We start from the raw sequence: 20546 nt of genomic DNA on the forward strand, positions 1-20546 counted from the left end.
CAACGAGGATATAATGCAATGATTCCCCTCAATTGAATAGACAGACACTTACTTCATATGACTCACTTGAATCGTCTCGGATGTAATAACAGTACGTTTAGCATCTGTGCCTGCTTGAATTGTAGAAAGCAAAGGATAACAAAGATGAACATTGTATTTATCACGAAAGTACTAAACAACCGAGATAACAACTCCGGTTTCATCAGCTGCATTTGGAACAAGAAGTCCAACAATCGTTCATTATCTGTTGTTGTCTCAACAATATGAATGCACGCAACGAATATCTACAATCCAATCAACGCACACTATGTGTTTCAAATCAAGGGTCCCATCATTACAACCACTTGTTTGAAAATGGACAGGAGAGTTGAAAAAACTGCAATTGGAATTGATCTTGGAACATCATACTCTTGTTACCATATGACACATGATAAAAGCGCTTCTTTAGACAATCTGGGATTATGTTCCGCAAATTGGGAACCACATATTTGCTTCGTGTCCAAGTTTAATCACATTTGACTTCATCTGCGGCAGTCCAATTATTTTCTTCCCACGTGTCTGCACCGTGATCTTCATATTTTTGGTTCAATACCAACTCATCTTTAATAGTGTTTGTTTGAGAACCTGATTGTCACACCCCGATATTTAAAGCTCAGCCCGGTGGGCCCAGTGGGAAGTATCGTGACGTAAGATTGATATCGTCATAGTCAAACATACACAGAATAGCACAGCGGAAGTCTTGAAATATAAAATATATTACAAACTTAAATGTCGGAAAATACTGAAATAATAAATACATACGAGCTAGTAATATTAAATCCACAGGCGGATCTAAATCAAATATACAACATGTTCAACAGACATAAGGCATTACGGAATTGCAAGATCCTCTACTTAACGCCCAGAAGCTTCCAGCCAATTACGTGTAGTACATGTCACTTAGTCTTTTGAAAATACGTCAGTTTACACTGATAAATACAATTAACCGACTCATTTAAGAAAATGTTTATAAAATTGATTTAAATGCACAAGGCACAAATATTCTTTTATAACTTGGGACAACTATATAAAATAATCTTGTATACAGATTTACTTGGTTGTCATACATTTAGGACCCGGGATAGAAGCCGAGACATGATTAACCGACACACAACTTTATCCCTTCTCAGGGGAAACCCACAGAAGAGTTCATCCTAGATCTTTTCCCTTCTTGGGGAGAAGAAACCATATCGCATCTGACAGGTGTATGCCTACACCCCGTGCTTAGGTCGTGGCCATTTGCAATTAAATGAGCCAAGGATATCCAGGACACGGTCGTATTAACCCCCAATGTTTATGTTATCAATCAAAACAGATTAAAACGGGTTATGTAATTTATTAATCACACTCCGATTAAATGATTCCACACCCGACCAAGCGGTAATAATTTACCGTATCCCAAGCCGTATAAGGGAAAATAAGTTAAAAGTATTTACCTGAGCTTAAAATGCAAGATTTGTCTACTCAGCCGTATGATCTATTCAAACTGGTGCAAGAAGCTTTTATCGGGGCTCCTAAACTGGAACGAAGGTTTTATTAACCTATTAGATTACTAACGGATCTTATTTAAGTTGTAAACTTAGACCGATTAGTTTAAAGAAAGGTTTACGGTACGAAACGCTAGATTAAGCGATGACCGGATTGGAATGTAATTTAGATCTGACAAGCATGGAGACTTGTACTATATGGGTAAACTAAATACATTATGGAATTTGAAGTTTAAATGATATGATTTGACCCGTTTTGGCTAATTTATGCAAACTAGTTACATAAACCATACCGAACGCGTATATGCATAACGGGTAACCGGATGGGTCATGTACAAGTTCTATAAGTTATTATGCTTTAATTATGTTATGATATCAGTAGGATATCAACAATTATGCCCAAAAAGATTTTTAAACCAAATTAAGTCCCGTAAGGGCATTTTGGTCATTTTAAGATTTATAAAAGAGGTTTAAACATAAACTGATGTTCTGGTCTAATACATTCTGTAAAAATATTTATTTTATAATGTTATAATAGTAGGATATCATACATATGTGTGGTTTACCATTTAAGGCCAAACTATGCTCCGTAGGGGCATTTTGGTCATTTCACATATGTTTTTCAGGACAAAATTGAAAGTCTGAGTTCATGACTTATACCTATTGTAAAAATATTAAAATTTATTTATAAACTCAGTAGGTAACAAGTCTTGGGTGCTAAATATGGGTTTAAACCATACTAGGCACATAATCAGCGTAAAAATCGATAATTGACGATATTTGCGATGTTTATGTGATTATGAGATTTTGACCAGCCTTGAATGGTTAAAATATTTTATTTTACATATTAAGTCAGTAGGAAAAGATTTGGCATGCTGATTATATGCAAATCACAGTTTATTAGCAAAAGAGGCATTATCGTCAATTATATAATTTATACGAGAACTCAATGATATGGTCAGTATCTAATCTGACCCAACATTCCAAAAACCCCTAAAAAGAATATCATAACAGTAGCTAATGAGTTTGGTGCCAAAATTTAGGTTTAAACATGATTTATGCACAAAAGCGTAATTTAATTATAAAAAAGTTAAATTTTACGATATCTTGCATAACATCGTTTTGAGACCAGAAAATAATGTCAAATTAACTTAGACATGTTTATATATCAGTGACTAAGTTATCTATGTGACCATATATTAAAACATTATAGTTTATAAGATATAGCAAGAATACGTAAAAGAATTATAAGTTTGTTGTGGAGGGGGAAAAACGTAAATAATTATGTTAAAATCAGGGATTTAAGTGTAATAAGATGGGGGGCTAAAATATAATTATTGTTTAAAAGACCAAGAGTAAATTACTAGTTTTGTCCTTTATGTTTACATCAAATTTCAGGCGTTGTCCTTTAGCGCAAAAGTTGACAGGCGATGTCCTTTACCTTTCAAAATCTTGCACGTTTTGTCCTTTAGGCCAAACCCAGTTAGATTTTTTGGTTAAATCTAGTCGTGTGCAAGGCACATGAGGGTACTATTGTAATTTCACCATTCAAGGGACTATTGCGTAACTAACTTATATTCAGGGACTGTTTTGTAAAAAAAAACATCTAAATAATTCTCTATCTCTCACCCCATTCTCTCTTTTCTCTCTCAAAGGAACTGAAACTCCATCTTCCAATTTTCTCCGTCTCTCTCTCTAAACTCTCTCTCTCACACACTCTCTCTATCACACTCCCTCTATCACACGATCTGACTTTTAAGGTTGGATGTGGCAGGTGGTTATGACCGGTGGTTGTGGTGGGTTTGGGTGTAGGTGGGTGGCTGTGGTGCTAGGGGAGACGGTGGAGGTGGTGTTAAGGCCGGTTGCTGGTGGGTGGTGGGTGGATGGCGAGTGGGTGGCTGTGGCGTTACGGTCGGCGATGGAGGTGGTGTTAAGGCCGGTTGCAGGTGGGTGGTCAGTGGGTGGTAGGTGGGTGGTAGGAGATTCGGTGGTGGCCGGAGAATCGGTGGCGGCCGGAGACTCGGTGGTGGCCGGAGAATCGTTGGTGCCCGAAGACTCGGTGGTGGGTGGATGGCGAGTGGGTGGTGGGTTGAAACCCGGTACTATCTCACTTCCTTTATTCCTTATCAAACCCATTTACTTTTAAAAATGTTGATTCGGGTATTTAACAGTTCAAAATAATTATGTAAAATGAATTAAGGCTTCATTGGTTATTTATGCAAAGAATTTACACCATTTAATACCACAAATAAAATGGTGTATACTGGTGTCATCACCTATGCCATCGAGGGTTAAACTAATGGGCGTTTGCTTATATGGTCACAAAGGATGTTGGATTGTCACTTTCATACGGATTATCGCTCAATGGTCTTCTGTTTTGGGCTTTATACACTCGTTAATGGTCGGAGACTCATTAGGGTTTTTGGGGATTTTTGGTTTTGGGGGTTTTTAGGTTGTTGAGTTGATTTGAGATGGTGGTGGATGATGAAGGGTGGCGGTTGTGTCGGTGGTGGTTGTTGATTTGGAGATGGCGGTGGAGGGTGGTGGTGACGGTGGTTGTAGATGATGAATGGTGGTGGTAGAGGGTGGTGGCATGATGGTTGTTGATTTCTATATTAATTTATACACAAATATTTATAGTTGTACCAGTAATAATATTTTTTAATATATATATATATATGGTTATAAAAATAATATTTTAAATTATTTTGTTTTATTTTTACATAATAGCCCCTTGATATAATTTATCTTACACAATAGTCCCTTGAATGGTAAAATTACAATAGTACCCTCATGTGCCTTGCACATGACTAGATTTAACCAAAAAATCTAACTGGGTTTGGCCTGAAGGACAAAACGTGCAAGATTTTGAAAGGTAAAGGACACCGCATGCCAACTTTTGCGCTAAAAGACAACGCCTGAAATTTGATATAAACATAAAGGACAAAACTTGTAATTTACTCAAAGACCAATACACCCTCAATTTAGGGACGTATTTATAAATTAAGAGGGAATTTTTATTTTTATTCTTTTTGGTATCTTAAAATGAACTCTTATTATAATATAGTATAGATAATTAAGTACATTGTTTGTAACTTTCTATAATATTTCCTATGATATGTGAGATTATATTAATAATTTAAAACCAAGGATAAAATATGCTCATTTTGTGGAGAAACAATATTTGTGGGGCATATGTATGTTTGATAAGGATGAGCTTGAGAATAACCGATACACGTATCAAAAATCCTTCAAAGTGGGTATTAGCACGGTACGGTACCACTATCTGAAGGTAAATACCAATACTAAACCAGTACCGAAAATGTCAAAAGTTGATACCGAAATGTATCCGTTCGGTAAATTCGGTACCGGTACCATTCATATATATCTATATCTATTAATTTGAAACATCCCAATGAATAGTGCTACAATGTGCTACAATAATTTTTCTTTTTTTTTTCTTTTATTTTATTTTTGGGTAAAGGGTTACCCCGGTAAATTTTATTCAAAACCAAAACCAATAAACCAAGTGAGGAGCAAAACACACCTCAGTTCTCTCGAAAGACATGCCTAACGAGAGTTAAAACAAGCGAAACAAAACACGCAAACCAAGAACACACCAGACAACAATGACTACAAACTCAAACTAAACTAGCCATAATCATCATCAGCAACTATAATCCCCCGCGGCAGCGCCCACTCTTGCAAAATTCTATCCGAATGGATAGATTGCTTGAACTTCATCGATTGGAGTTTCAAACGAACCGTAGATAAAATGACATTGACCAGCTGATCGTGATCCCTTCTTTTCCTAGTAAATAATCTTCTGTTCTGTTCATTCCATATAAAATATGCTGAAGCACTAACCACAAGTCTTGAAATAACATGCGTTGCCTTCTTCGAATTCACTACCCCCATCAAGTGGTCAAAGATATCACTCCATCTTTTAGAAATAGCTCCCATGTCTACTTTAGCTTTGACACCATCCCAAACATGAGAAGCATATCCACACTCAAAAAACAGGTGCTCATGTGAGTCTGGACCAGAACTACACAACGAGCAACACATTAAATTAAAATTCGCATTACCCGAGGTATTCCATTTGCACATAACGTCTTGGGTTTTCAGCTTCTTATGTATAATAAGCCACATTATAAACGAATGTCTCGGAATAGCTTGCGGGAACCAGATCAGATTAGACCATTGGATCTCCGGTTGAGTCACACGAATGTCATCCTAAACCGAAGCAGTGCCAAAATCAAAGATATTCCCCAGCCTACTCTTCCACACCAACTTATCATGCGTCGCGTCATCCAGATTAATATCACTCAAAAGCCCCAACGTTGGAAACCGATTAGACCACATCAATGGCCAACGCCATCCATCTCGACCACGAACATCACAAAGCTTTGTTTCCAAACTGAAACCCGCATTAGCAATTATTCTAGGAGTGAGAATCGAAAACAAAGGACACACTTCATCCCATTTATCAAACCAGACGAACGTAGTCTTACCATTACCAACGTTAGTCCATGTATGGTTTCGAATGTGAGATCTTAGGCTTAGCATTTTTCTCCAACTCCATGTTATGTTACTTTTCACCGGAACATCCCAAAACGATCTACCTTGGAGACGATACGAATGGATCCATCTAACCCATAAAGATTCCCGATGCGTAAGGACACTCCATATATGAGCCGTCATCAATGCGTTGTTCATATCGGCAACTCTACGGATCCCCAACCCACCCTCATGCTTTGGCACACACACAGATTTCCATTTTACTTTAGCTTTCCCCTTAATGTCATCCCCTTGAGCCCATAAGAACCGTTTCATCCTATCTTCCAGCTCCTTAATGATACGCTTGGGGAGAATAAAAACCGAGGCCCAATACACGTGCAACGATGAGAGAACCGATCGAATCAACTGAAGTCTTCCTGCGAACGATAAGGACTTATTTCTCCAGTCCGTAATCCTCACCTCCATATTCTCAACAAGTTTTTTACAATCCTTGTATTGAAGTCTAGACGAAATAAGCGACACACCTAGGTACCGCACCGGTAACACCCCATCATCAAACGGCATTATGGAACGAATACTATGTTTCACATGATCCGGCACATTACCAAAGAAAATCGTGCTTTTACCCATACTCGGCACAAGGCCTGACATATCCTTGAATAAATTAATCGCTTCCATAATTACTTTGACCGACCGCTGATCCCCCCTAGAAAAAAGAAACAAATCATCGGCGAAGCATAAATTAATAAGCTTTTGCTTTTCGCATTTGCTATGATATCGGAAATCTTCGGACCTCATAACCTGGCTTTGCAAAATAAGCGTAAGAACCTCCATTACAATGGTAAATAAATAAGGAGACATCGGATCACCTTGACGTAATCCCCGTCTACCTTTAAAGTATCCATGAAGGTTTCCATTAATAGCCAAGGAGAAAGATGTGGAAGTTACGCATACCATGATCCATCTAACCATCTTCTCATGAAAACCAAAACCAACCAAAGTTTTCTCAAGAAAACTCCACTCAACCGTATCATAGGCCTTCTGGATATCCACTTTGAATGCACATCTAGGAGGGCCAACATTACGGTGATAGTTATGCATAAGCTCTTGGGTCAGTAAGATGTTGTCAGAAATCCTTCGCCCAGGCACAAACGCGGACTGATTAATGCTCACAATATCAGCCAACCCCTCCTTAATCCGATTCGATATAATCTTGCTAATGCATTTGTAAATCGTGTTACAACACGAAATCGGACGATAATCAGTAATTAACAACGGGGTACTCACTTTAGGAATCAGCGAAATGATTGTACGGTTAAGTTGCTGAAGCAGTTTACCTTTATGAAAGAAATCCTTTATCGCCCTACAAACATCACCCCCAACAATGTGCCAAGCTCTTTTAAAGAAGATTGAAGTGTACCCGTCCGGCCCAGGGGCTTTATTTCCGGCTATAGAAAACATTACCTTCTTTATCTCATCATCCGTGATTTCTCGAACCATGCTTAAAGCTTTCTCATTAGGCAAAACATTAGTAAACAGATCTGGAGAAGGATCTATATTAATATTACCGACACCTCCAAAGAATTTTGAGTAATAATCCACGAAAGCTTGCGGCACCATACCCCCTTCAAGAAGAATTTTCTTTTATTTTTTTATCTTTAACTTTGTTTTTTTTTTTTTTTTTTACTTTTAACCTTTAACTTTCAGTATTAACTATTACGGCCCCTTAACTTTCTATATACTTTTTAATCGAGTTTTACGTCTTTATTTTTATTTACGTGTCGATATAAAGTTAAGTTGATTTACGTTTCGACATAATTTTTTTTTGTGTTTTCTCAACTTTCAGTATTCACACTCACAACCCTTTAACTTTCTAAATATTTTTTTAGTCGGTGATTTTTTTCTTTTTTTTTTTGTCTTTTTCTTTTTTTTACTTTTAATCTTTAATTTTCAGCATTGACTCTTACAACCTCTTAACTTTCTAAATACTTTTTAATCGACTTTTACATCTTTATTTTTACTTACGTGTCGATATAAACTTAAGTTGACATACATTTCGACATTTTTTTTTGTATTTTCTCAACTTTTAGCATTGACACTGACAACCCTTTAACTTTCTAAGTACTTTTGTAATCAAGTTTTCCGGTCGATGTAAAACACGTGTCGACATACTTTTTTACTTACCACGACTTTATTTTGTAAGTTTTCTCTTTCGACTGCTATATCGGATCAAAAATCGGCTCGCCCGGCCGCAAAGCGCGACTGTAACCCACTAGTTTATACTCAATTTAAGTTATTAAGGATTATAAAAGCGACCCATTGTTTAATTTGTTTTAGTCAATCCATATGAACCCGAATATAATTTTTCTACCCAAATCAACTCATAGATGACTAGTGGTCATGATTGTTAGGATTAGATGGAATGTTAAATGATTAGCCAATTAAACTCATGTAAAGATTAGCCACAATTGGCACAACCACTGTCACCAATGCCGCCACCACTGACACAACCACCACTGTCGTCAACGCAACCACTACCCCAACCACCTGAAACAACTATCGTCGGCAACACAACCTCCATGGCCATTGTTGACACCACTACTTCAGTTACCACCACCATCACCGCCATTTCCACACTATCACGGTCGCCTTCTCCACCAGGGTCTCCGTCGGCATAGCCTATACATGTTGCCACTTGTCACCACACCATATAATTGTACATAGCGCATGAACCTTTTTTTTTTCTAAACCGGCTCATTTCAACTCAAGTTAATTTTAGTCAACGGTTTTGACTTGAACCAAAGTGATACTTTTAAAATCGATCAGTTCTGACCCAAACTCATGTTCATTCAATCATGTTCGAAGCGGACACCTAACCGGTCTGACACACCCCTTTAACCAGGCATAATTCCATCTAACTAAATATATGCCTACATGATATACAAAAATGCCAGCGAAAAATATACAACTTATCATCCTTACAAATCTACTCTATTGCAAGCACCGTATTCTAGCAGCTAATAATGCCATATGAATTTCTAGCAAGCCTAACGCATCTAGTTATTTCCAAAGCGTTAATTTTGTACTCCAAAAGTGGTCCCAATCATGCCTTGATCAGGTCGGACATTTTTTGCCACGACTCAAAACATGGCATAAAAATAATCAAGTTTTAGGTTGACTAAGTAAACCTTGATTAATAAACACAAGTGAACGAACGCGACATGTGTTCATGTTCGTTCATTTAATTGAACGGACAAAAAAATGTGTTCAAGTATGTTTGTTTATTAAATAAACGAACTTCATGCCGAACATTTAGTTCATTTACAGGCCTAGGCACAGGTTCACATAACTTGTCGAAAGTCCACAAAAAAGAAAAAAAAACCACACACAACAACAAAAGATCATCTTCTCTTTTGCCCAACACAATGGATCGAACAACGAAATATATGGGTAAGTTAAAACTTCCAGTACATCATGTACCGATATCAACATGGAACTGGATAGACAACCCAGAATGATCATTCTTCATCTCCTATACATTCACTTGCAGCTTGCTTGCCCTTGTGTTTATAATAAACAGCCGTTCATAAAAAAAAAAAAAAAATCAATTGCAGAGATATAGGATGCACCATCTTCACCATAAGCAACCAAAACTTTATGGGGTAGCCCAGTTGGCCAGCCTCACCCACCCTCTCCCTAGAGGTCCCGGGTTCGAATCTTGGTGTCCGCATCCCACGGCCAAGCTCTTCGCTCTCGGTTGGGTAGTCACCCCCAGGCAGCTATGGGGCTACGCTAGCTTGTGAAGTGTGATCACTCCAACGGTTGGGAGGACCGTGGAATATCCCCCCCCCCCCCCCCCCCACACACACACACACACACACCCCATAAGCAACCAATCATAAGACTCCAATTCATTCTCTGTTTTTTCATTCAATGTCACTTCAAATCTAATTTCAAATGCACCGTCGTAGTGGGACATGATGGCGGTTGAGGCCGAGTTTAGAGTTTAGCCACATCCATGTCGGATTCTTTTGTTATATAATGATAAAGTGAAAAGAGTTATGGCAGACTTCGCATAAAGTTGAAGAAATGGGTTTTCATAGAAAGAAACATCAACATTCACTTTAAACATGATTGAATTTGTTTTATTATGGGATAAACAATGTCTTCACAAATTGATAGGATAACATCTGTAGCAGTATCTTCAGATTTTAGGTTTCGGCTATTGTTGCCAATGACTATTTTTTAGCAGTTGTGTTAACCAACCAATTTTTATATAAACACTCAGATCTTCAAGATATGAGTTACATCAAAACTAATATAGTCCAGATAAACAAAACAACTCAGTCATATATATAAAGGAACAAACAAACCTGTTAAATTAATAAAGGAAGAAGAAGGAGGCTGCAAGTAATATATTATCATATCACGCATGTGTTTCACATGTATAAGCCAAAATTAGGGTACCTTACTTATTGATTTCAAGTTTCATAAACACCAAAAATATGTAAACTACTCTCGACTATCCGCAGAACATGTGTTCTTGACCAGTACAGTAAAGTTGAACATATCTCTATCGAAAAATTACAATGCTGTAAAAGCATTGATAGGTATATCATATAAATCTATAAGATGACTTAAAACAAACTTACCTCAATCAAATATTCTCTCCCCGGTTGAAAATATTAAAAAGACAAACGAACTTAAAATGCAAATCAATCCCGGGATGAAGAACACCATTTTCCAACTCTCCGGGCTAGAAAGATCCGAATCTTTAGCTTTAGAAGCTTCTAGAAGCTGACCGGTCAACCCGACCCCAATAATACCAGCTAAAGTGCCAGCTGTATTAGAGACCCCCATTACAATGCCAGCATAACGCGGAGCGATATCCATGTGATTCACCGCAAACCCGGCTCTCCCTAGCGCCAGAAACCCGAGAGCCAAAGAAGAACAAAGCACCACGCCGTCAGGTGTTCTAAAATGCGGAATTGCGATCAATGCGAAAGAAGAAACCAAAAATCCGACGGTGTTTAATACCTTTCGTGTGTTTGTCACCGACATTATTCTTTTGGTTATCACATGGTCGGCAATCACTCCGCCGATGTTCGAAAATAAAAACATGTTCAAATACGGCATCATTTTAGAAGAACCCATTTCTTGAAGACTGGATCCGAGACCTAATTCGAAGTACGTCGGTAGCCAATTCATTAGCACGTATAGCGCGTAATGAAAAGTGAAATTGTTAGCAACAATAGCCCATACGGGTAAGCTAAAAAAGATTCTTCGCCAAGGGATTTGAGTCATTTGATTCTTGTCGGTCTTAGTCCTTTGACTTTGACCATCTTTGACCGGCAGCAACGACTCACCAAAACCAGATGCAGCGGCTTTCGGATGCTGTGAGCGTGGCGGGTCACTAGCGAATTTAAACCATAACAGAGACCACATGCCGCCTAAAGCCGCTTCGGCTAGAAACACGGATTGTGGGCCCTTAAACTTCACTAAACTGGGAAGTAAAAGCATACCCATGGCTGCCCCTAAGTACATACCAGACGTGGTTAAAGAAACAGATCTTGACCGTTCATGTGGTGGGACCCACTGGGCTAAAACGGTGTGGATAGATGGAAAAATGAAGCCTTGTGATACTCCCACAAGTAACCGAGCGGTTATTAAGGTAAACACTCTGTTTGGGTCGAGTGGTACTAAAGCACAAGTTAGGGACCATAATATAAACGAGAAAAGGAGTACGCGTCTACCGCCTATTTTTTGAGCTACCCAACCACCGGGAACCTGTGATAAAGCGTAACCATAATAAAACGTTGAAAGTATCGTGCCTTTGCTTGATTGACTTACTCCTTCAGCATCAGCGGCAACTGTGTATGCGATTGAGAATCCGACACGCTCGATGTAGCATACCGAGGTGCAAATGAAGGTTAAAATGACAATCAGATATCGTGTTGGAATTGTTGCCATGCCCATTCTTGTAGTCCACTTCTTAATATAGATTCATATATTATTAGGATATATACTCATTTCATTATCATGAAGCCATAGGACATGCAATGGACCTACAAGGATATATTAAAAGGCAAAAATTAGACAACTAAATAAATGTGTAGATTAATACATCCACACTTCACGTGTTTCTACAAAGAAAAAGAAATCAATCAAAAGGACTAAATTTGAGGAAAAATCATGAAGGGTCAAAATCAGCTCCATATGGAAGAATTTTCTGATAGTCGGGCAAACCGCCAATGACCGTTTGTCACAACATCTGGCACGTTACGCCATTTTTGTCCATATTTTACAGGCCTTGTAACTCCATACGAATCAAGAGTTATGCCCGTTTTAAGTTAGGCCTTTTCAGGATTTACATTGATGATAATTTAACATAGGCAGTGCATTAAAAAACAGACTGAATTGACTCTTTTATGGAAATTATAGCTGTTAAATAAAAAACCGAAGGGTGTTAGTCCAGTTATTATTTATGATTCATAAGATCAATTGGTTCACATCAATAGCTATATTCAGAAAAGGTAATTTAGGAGCACCAAGATGCTTCCCTTCTTTACAACATCATGATTCTATTTAGAAATTTAATAATAGCTGTTCTTCTGTTTGATCTTTTCAACTACAATGAGCTACAAAGGTAACATGTTACTCCTTTCAATTATCACATCGAACATTTAGATATCAAAGGTCAAGCAAATAATTCAAGATTTTATGCCCCTACATTACAGGCCAAAAGCGGTGGATGGTTAATCATGCATCATGTAGTAGCGTTGATAGCTGAAAGACATGAGGGTACATGCGCCAATCGGTCTCTTTCCCGATTGTTATGTGCCTTAGGTCCAAGGCTTGATACAAAACTATTATCGAGTCAGCGGGTCTCACTGGAAGCAGCCTCTCTATTCCTACGGCTACGGGGCAGAGGTAAGGCTGTCTACATCTATCCTCCTCATACCCTACCGTAGCTTTGCTATTGGTGGGATTTACTGAGTATGAAGTTACAATCTACATTTTGACATTGAGTGTCAATGTTTGATACAGAGCTTATCTAAGAATTTGGAAGACTCATACTTGGAGCAACCTAATTAAACCAAGTGGGTTAGAACTTAGAAAATGACCCAGCTTAAAACGAACATAACTTTTGATCTGTCTGGAGTTACGAGCCGTAAAATACGGACAAAAACTGTGTAACAACAAGCCCAATGTTGTGACAAACAGAAATAGGCGATTCGCTCGACTTTTGAGCCCATATTCCCTCGTCTACAGTCCCGGTTTTGACTTTGACTGTTTTTCCCCAAATTGATTGTGTTTTAATACTAAAAATGCTTGAATAGCAGAATTCAGTAATTCAAGCAATACCTTTCAAAATTAGTTTATCAACTTCTTGCATCAAAAGCATTAATTACCTTTTAACTTAAACAATTACATAATAATAAATCAGTTGTATGCATTTCCCCCTTTCAAGTAAGCCAACATAATCGAAATCAACAACAGCTACCACATATATTTTTATAAAACCAACAGTAAAATCGTAATCAAATGCCGATTAACATGAAAGATCAATTAAAAAACTTAAATTCCACATCTATATTGGAAAAAAAGCAGATAAGATGTTTGATAACCTAATTCGAGAAAACAGTTCAAAACGCATCACACTAAACAATAACCACTACACGATCACAGGAAATAGAAAACAAACATAAATGTAGCATCGCGGATGCGATTAAAGAAGCAATTAGAAACTAGTGAAAATAATTACCTGAAATCGGATGTCAGAATGGGCGTTGTTGCAAGTTCAGATCGCAGATTCTTCTGCAGCAAAATTGTTGATAGATAGTTCACGGATTCAACCAACCAGAGAGAAGTGGAAATTGGGGTTTTGGCAGAAATGTTTTTGACGAAGATGTGTGCAGAATTGGATGGTGATAGAAGTAGTCAAAGATTAAAAGTCAACTTATGGATCTGGAGCCTGACGTACAATCGACAATGCATGTGTTACTTTGTCATGTCACATGTGTGTGATTAGAACCTCTCTCTTAAAGCCAATGATCTCTAGATCAAGTAGCAAGAAGGTTTGGATTTTTCTTAAGAGATGCAAATTTAACTTTCACTTGGTAGAGAGTGAGACACTGATGGCAATGATAGGAGATCTAGGAAAACCTTGGTTCGATCCTTGAGCCAAACGAGTTTTACCAGTAATTTCACCATCGTACCTACGGGCGGGTGGGTTACCGGGTTTTCCCGGAATTGGTGATGGACTCGGGTTACTCTCGGAGTACTCCGTTTGGTCCAGTGGGTGCCTCGAGAGTGCTCGGGATTGATTCTGTTGGCCGTTCAAAAAGAAGAAGCTATCTTAAAATTTTAAAATGTTTTTCTAGCAATTATCTTAAAATATTAAAATGTTTTTTTAGCAAGTGACTAAGACCATGCGTAGTGGTTATGGTGAATAATGCCCCACCCTTGGGTGTTGTTCGTCACGTGTCGTCCTAGTCAGCCAAGGTTCGTTTTAAAGAAAAGGGCGTAGTGTGATAATGCCCCCACCCTTGGGCGTTATTCGACACGTGGCACTCCCATAATTACCCAATTATTATTTTTTTTCTAATTATTAAAACAAATAATATTCAATTAAAACAGTGATTGGTCAATTGATATCTATCTTGGGCGTGGAAAATATAACGCCAAAAGCAGATTTTGTCAAAAAAACTCCCCGGGGGGGCGTGGCCGGGCGTGTTTGGGCATAAAAACGCCCCATAATGTAACGACTACGCACGGTCTAAATCCATGGGCACAAAAGAGCACGATTACAAGTACATCAACCAAAGACAAATTATACTAAAGTTGCACATCGGCCAAATCTAACCAATTTTACCTTGCTCTATTTTTTATCCACAACAAAACTAGACTTTTGATTTCTCCAACAATTGATCTGAGGCACAGTTGTGTCCCACAAAATACCAAGGTATTTCTCGACCGCTTACTTCCCAGGTGCACCATAAGGATGTTGAAAAATGGTCTTTACCATTTTGGCTTGGGACTTCTTCTTATAGACTGTGTCCGGATATGATAGAATGTGAGGATTATCATTTTTGTAAGGCTTGGAAGCTTGCACCATTGAAGGATAAAGGACCACACTGTCGAGGCAAAAGGGCATAGTGTGTGTTGATGCAACAAACACGGGACCAAGGATGGTAGCTGGGCTGGTCAGGCAAAAGGGCTGAAGGGTTCAGTTTTGCCTAACGCAGGTCGCGGGGTCCCTCCACGTTTGCAAAACGTGGAAGGAGGTTCACTAGTATGTTTGAATTATTTGCTTTGAAGTTCTTTCTCCAAGGCCGGCTCGGATCCAGAAAAGAAAGCAAATAGAATGAATGAGATGAATCTGATGAAGAGTTATTTGGAAGTGACAAAGAACTCTTAGAATGACTAGAGATTAAGGAATCTCTGTGCTTTTCGGAATGTCTTTGAAGTGTTTATGAGCTGTCTTCTTATAGTGGAAGACACCTCTCGAAATGGCATGGACTATACTAGCGAGACCTGTTTGCTTATGGAGGGTTTCCCCTTTTGGGGTTGAAGGCTTTGGACCCCTGGTTAATAGAGTGTGCTTGTGCAGACCTGCTCTGACTTTGTGAGTTGGTGAGCGTGAGTTGGTGGGACGAGGCTCTAGACATGACTAGTTACTGTTTCTCGATTCCCTCATTTTACAGCTTTTCATCCGATGAACCTTTCAACCTTTTAAGCTCTTTGCATATTAATAATTTTATTTATCCTTGGGCTACCCCCGTCGTCAGCCCCCCAAGTCAGAGGTTTTTGGGGTATCATGCTCAAAGACTTCTGACTTTTATGCATGTCTTTTAAAGGCTTCAAAGGTTCGTTGTTTGGAGGTTTGAAGGGTTTGAGGCAGTTACTTTTTTGAATTTTGAATTTTAATCGATTTGACAGTTGATTTGACATGTGTCAGGCGGCGGATTGGCAGGGATTATTTATTTACCTTTAATACCCCTACTTTACCCTCATATTTATTTTAACGGTTGCAAAGTTTCTTCATTTTCCTTTCAATCATTCACAGTTTCCCTTCCTCAGGTTAGTTTCTCTTCTCCATTTTCACTTTTACTTTGTTCAATCATGGGTGCCCTTAAGGATTTAGCGAGGTCATTCTCTCGGATGACACAAGAGGAAGTAGACCTGTTTTGTCTTGAATATGGTATTGATAAAAAGTTTAATCCAACCGCCCCTTCTTGCGATGTTTCTATTGACAAACCGATTCCGGGTTCGATTGCTTTGTATTGTCGCCATTTTCAATGGTCCAATCTTCGTTACCCTTTTTCGCTTTTTGTTCTAAACTTGCTTGAGTATTACCGAGTGTCCTTTGGGCAAGTTCATCCAAAAGGAATGGCTAGGGTTTTGCACTTTGAAGTGCTCTGTCGTGCTCTTGGCTATGATCCCTCTCTGTTGCTTTTCCGGAGGTTTTTTCGTTTAGCCAAAAATGGCGATTGGTTTACTTTTGAAGCGACAAAGGTTGATACTTGTCTCATTTCATCCATGGTTACAACCCTTGGATCCTGGAAGGATCAGTTTTTCTGGGTTTCTGATTCTATCATTCCTTTCAAAATGGTATGGAGGCGTCCGGATGCTGTTCTCAATGATCCGGAGCCTTCTGAGTCTGAATTGAACGATGCCTTTCTTTCAGCCATTCGGGGGTGCCCTTCGAGGGTTCGTCCCTTTCCCGAACATTTGTTAGTGCTTTTAGGGGTTAGTAATATTTGGGCAAAAGCCGATCGGGATCCGGTGTTAATGAGAAATGGCCTTGGTATGCATTTTCCCCTTTTATGCCTTTTTACTTTACTTTGTTTGTGACTTATTTTTCTTTATTTGTTTTTTGGCAGTTATGTCTGCTTTGGACTTCATCAAGAGTGACGACACGTCCGATGTTGTTTTTGAAGATGCTCCAACTGTTCCGGGTGAGAATGTTGTGGTGAGAACCTCTGAGCAAAGGTTTGAGGGCACGGGTTATGCTAATGTTGCCAATGTTAAGGGTTTTACCAAGTCTACTGCCCCTAAGTCTTCAAGTCGCCGTTCTTCTCGTCGTTTGCTGAAAGCTGGGCCTCAATCCACTTCCACTGAGCCAGTGGATTTGACTGATGATATTGAGGTTTCAGAGGATCAGGTTGAAGCGGGTGTTGAACAAGATAAGGAGTTGGTTGTTCATGGCAAGAAGGTTCGAGGTAAGAAGGTTACTCCTGTTCAAGAATCTTCAAGCAGGGACGCTGGAGGGTTGGACCCTGAAGGTGTTTATGTGCCTGCTTGGCAAGTGAAGAATGATGATACCTTTAAGGATGCTGCCGTTTGTGAGGATGCTCTTAGTCATCTTGCTCCTCCTTCTGTTCGTGAAACCATTGCTGAGATGGACGATGACTTTATGTTATCTCGCATGGTTTTAACTACTTGCAACCTTGCTGCCATGCTTCCCCAAGGGATTACACGCTTTCGCCAAAGGATGCGGGAGTATGAGGATTTCTCTAAGAAGAAGGACAAAATGAAATCCTCCCTAGCATCGATGAAGAAGGAAGTGGCTGGGTTTGCAGAGAAGGAGGCGGCGTGGAAGAAAGAGGTTGATGATCTGAAGAAGATGCATGCCATTGAGATGGGTGACCTGAGGAAGAGCTTTGAAGCAAATTTGTTGAAGTTGAAGGCTGATCGAGAGGCCTTGTCTGTCCAGCAGCAGGCTTTTCGTGAAGAAAAGGAAGGGTTGAAAGCTTCAGTTGGTCAGGTGACTGCGGACAATCAATGGTTGATCGAGCATGGTTTCCAGCAGGTAGTTACTTACCTTTTGCATTCCAAGGAATTTAACTCTGCCCTTGGTGACGTTTACACAAAGCTGCTGAACCTGGGGAAGCATCAAGGCCTTGCTGCTGGCTATAAACTTCATGAATCTGGACAACCTTTAGAGAAGTCCCCTATGTTTCGCCCCGAGGCTTCTGATATCTTCAAGGCTTCTGTTGAGCAGATGGAGAGGCTAACCTACCCTTTCATTCATGAGGTATCCTCTTGCTTTGGTAAGCCTTTGTCTGTTTTACAGGGATTGAAGCCTGAGGGGTTGAATGAGAAGGTTTGTGCTGAGGTTTTGGGTTCTTTGTCGAGGAAGAGGTCTTACTCTGGGGACAGTGATGATACCCTTTCGAGTCTGCCTGAAACTTCGAAGGATGCTGGTTTGGAAACCTCTGCGGTTGGTGGTGAAGAAGGTGGCAAGGTGAAGAAGACTAAGAAAGCCAAAAAGTCTAAGGGTGAAGGTTCTAGGCCCTCTGATAACTGACATTTATTCGTAGCTTTCTTAGCAAACACTTTAATGTTAATGTTTTAAACAATGTTTAGGTTTTGGGAACCCTTAAGGTTCCTATGGTTGGTTAGGCCTATATGGCCGTTGAACACTAGTTTTATTTGCAAGTCACTAGGGCTTGTTTTGACTATCTTATGAAGGTCTTTTATGGCCTTTCTAACTATGACATGATGGTTGTCGTTGGTGTTTTTGTTTGTTCCATTTGCTTGGTTTGCTTTGTGGGGTTTCAACCCTTCAAGCTTTTTGTATAGTTGCTGATGGGTTGAAGCCTTTAACCTTTCAAGCTCAGTACCTGCTGGTTGAGCTTTGGGTAGCTTCTGATTTGGTTTGTATGTTTGGTTGATAGGCTTGTTTATTTATTCTTGCCTTGTCTTTGTTTACTTTGTCTTTATGTTTTTTACACTTTAAAGGGTTCAGTGCTGCAGTCACTTTGCCTTAGTGTTTATCATCAAGACGTAGTATCTATCCTTTTCTTTTATTTCGTTGTAATTTGTTTGATTTCGTAAGTCTATTTATTGAGTACATTTTTTAGACTTAAGGAACGATTGGTGTAGGCTGTTCAAACCTGTCTATGAGAGATTGTTGTTTTTCTTTGATAAGTCTCATGGAGTTGTATTGATCTAGGAACTCACCCCTTATATAGGTCCATTCAACCCTTGAACCTATTGAGCGATATGGCCTGGGAGCTCATCCCCTTACATGGCCCTTGCCATGGAGTTTTTTGCTAGGTTCTCAACCTGATATTAGGATAGAAAGACAAGTTTGATAAAGTAACTTCATTCATTCAAGCAACGTTTGCTTTTACAAAAGGTTTTTGTTTTGCTACAAACCAAACTTTCTAAACATAGAATTTTCTTAAAGTTTTTCCGTTCCAGTGCCTTGGGAGCCTTTTGCCTTCTAGATCTCCCAGCTTGTAGGACCCTCCTTTGTGTGCTTCGAGGATGGTGTATGGACCTTCCCATTTCGGGCCTAGTTTCCCTTGATTTTCTTTTTTGCTTGCTTCGTTGTTTCTGAGGACTAGATCCCCTGGCCTGAATCGTTCGTTCTTGACCTTCTTGTTGTAGTAGCTTTCCATCCTTTGCTTGTATTTGGCTTCTTGTATTGCTGCTTGATCCCGGGCCTCCTCTAGGAGTTGTAAGTTCAACATGGTCTCTTGTGTGTTTACCTCGGGATCCATGTTGACAATTCGTTGGGTTACAACTCCTATTTCAGCGGGGATTACGGCTTCGGATCCGAATACCAAGCTGTAAGGTGTCTTTCTGTGACTTGCTTTTTCTGTTGTTCTGATTGCCCATAAAACGCTAGGCAATTCTTCCAGCCAGTTACTTTCATATCTCCCCAATCTTGTTTTGATGCCTTCCACTATGCTTCTGTTGGTCCTTTCAACTTGACCGTTTGACTGCGGGTAAGCCACTGAGCTGAAGATTTGGTTGATCCTGTACTCCTTGCACCAAAGGCTGAAGGGTTTCTCAGCGAATTGTTTCCCATTATCGGTGACGATTACCCCTGGCAGCCCATAGCGGCATATGATATTCTCCCATACAAAGTCTATGATTTGCTTTCCTGTGATCTTGGCAAGGGGTTTGACCTCTGGCCATTTGCTGAAGTAATCAATTGCTACCAACAGGAATTTTACTCCCCCTTTGCTTGGAGGGAATGGTCCAACAATGTCCATTCCCCATTTATGGAATGGCCATGCTGAGGTTATGGGGACCAAGTCATGTTTGGGACTTTTTGGTATTGGGGAGTGGATTTGACAGGCATCACATTTCTTCAATTGCTCGACGGTGTCACGATGCATTGAAGGCCAGAAATATCCCGAGTTCATGAGTTTTGCAACCACCGACCTAGCTCCAAAATGAGCTCCACATATTCCTTCATGCACTTCTTTAACCAAATACTTGCTTTGTTCAGGGCCCACACACCTTAGCAATGGTGCAAGGTATCCTTTTTTATAGAGGATTTCTCCTTGCAACACATACTATCTTGCTTTGATCTTTACCCTTTCAGCTTCTATTTGATCGTTGGGTAGTTCGTTGTTTTGAAGGAATTTCTTTATGGGAGTCATCCAATTTGGATCTTCCTCAGTGACCACATCTTGTACTTCCAATTCGTCAATTGAACGAGCCTTCAACACTTCAACCAACACCTTTTTTGTGAGG

The 20546-nt window shown here is 39.5% G+C and overlaps 1 protein-coding gene across 1 annotated transcript; it reads right to left on the reverse strand.

Annotated features, from left to right (window-relative positions):
- Window positions 1-10463: 10463 nt before the first annotated feature.
- LOC110921187 (probable anion transporter 5) lies at window positions 10464-14038 on the reverse strand. Its single transcript, XM_022165469.2, has 2 exons — window positions 13813-14038; window positions 10464-12112 (listed from the first exon to the last, which is right to left on the reverse strand). Exon 2 carries the CDS (start codon window positions 12021-12023, stop codon window positions 10701-10703), a length of 1323 nt encoding a protein of 440 aa, XP_022021161.1. The 5' UTR covers window positions 12024-12112; window positions 13813-14038; the 3' UTR covers window positions 10464-10700.
- Between the last annotated feature and the right edge of the window lie 6508 nt (window positions 14039-20546).

This window comes from Helianthus annuus, chromosome 17 (assembly GCF_002127325.2).
Source record: "Helianthus annuus cultivar XRQ/B chromosome 17, HanXRQr2.0-SUNRISE, whole genome shotgun sequence".
Lineage (NCBI taxonomy): Eukaryota > Viridiplantae > Streptophyta > Magnoliopsida > Asterales > Asteraceae > Helianthus > Helianthus annuus.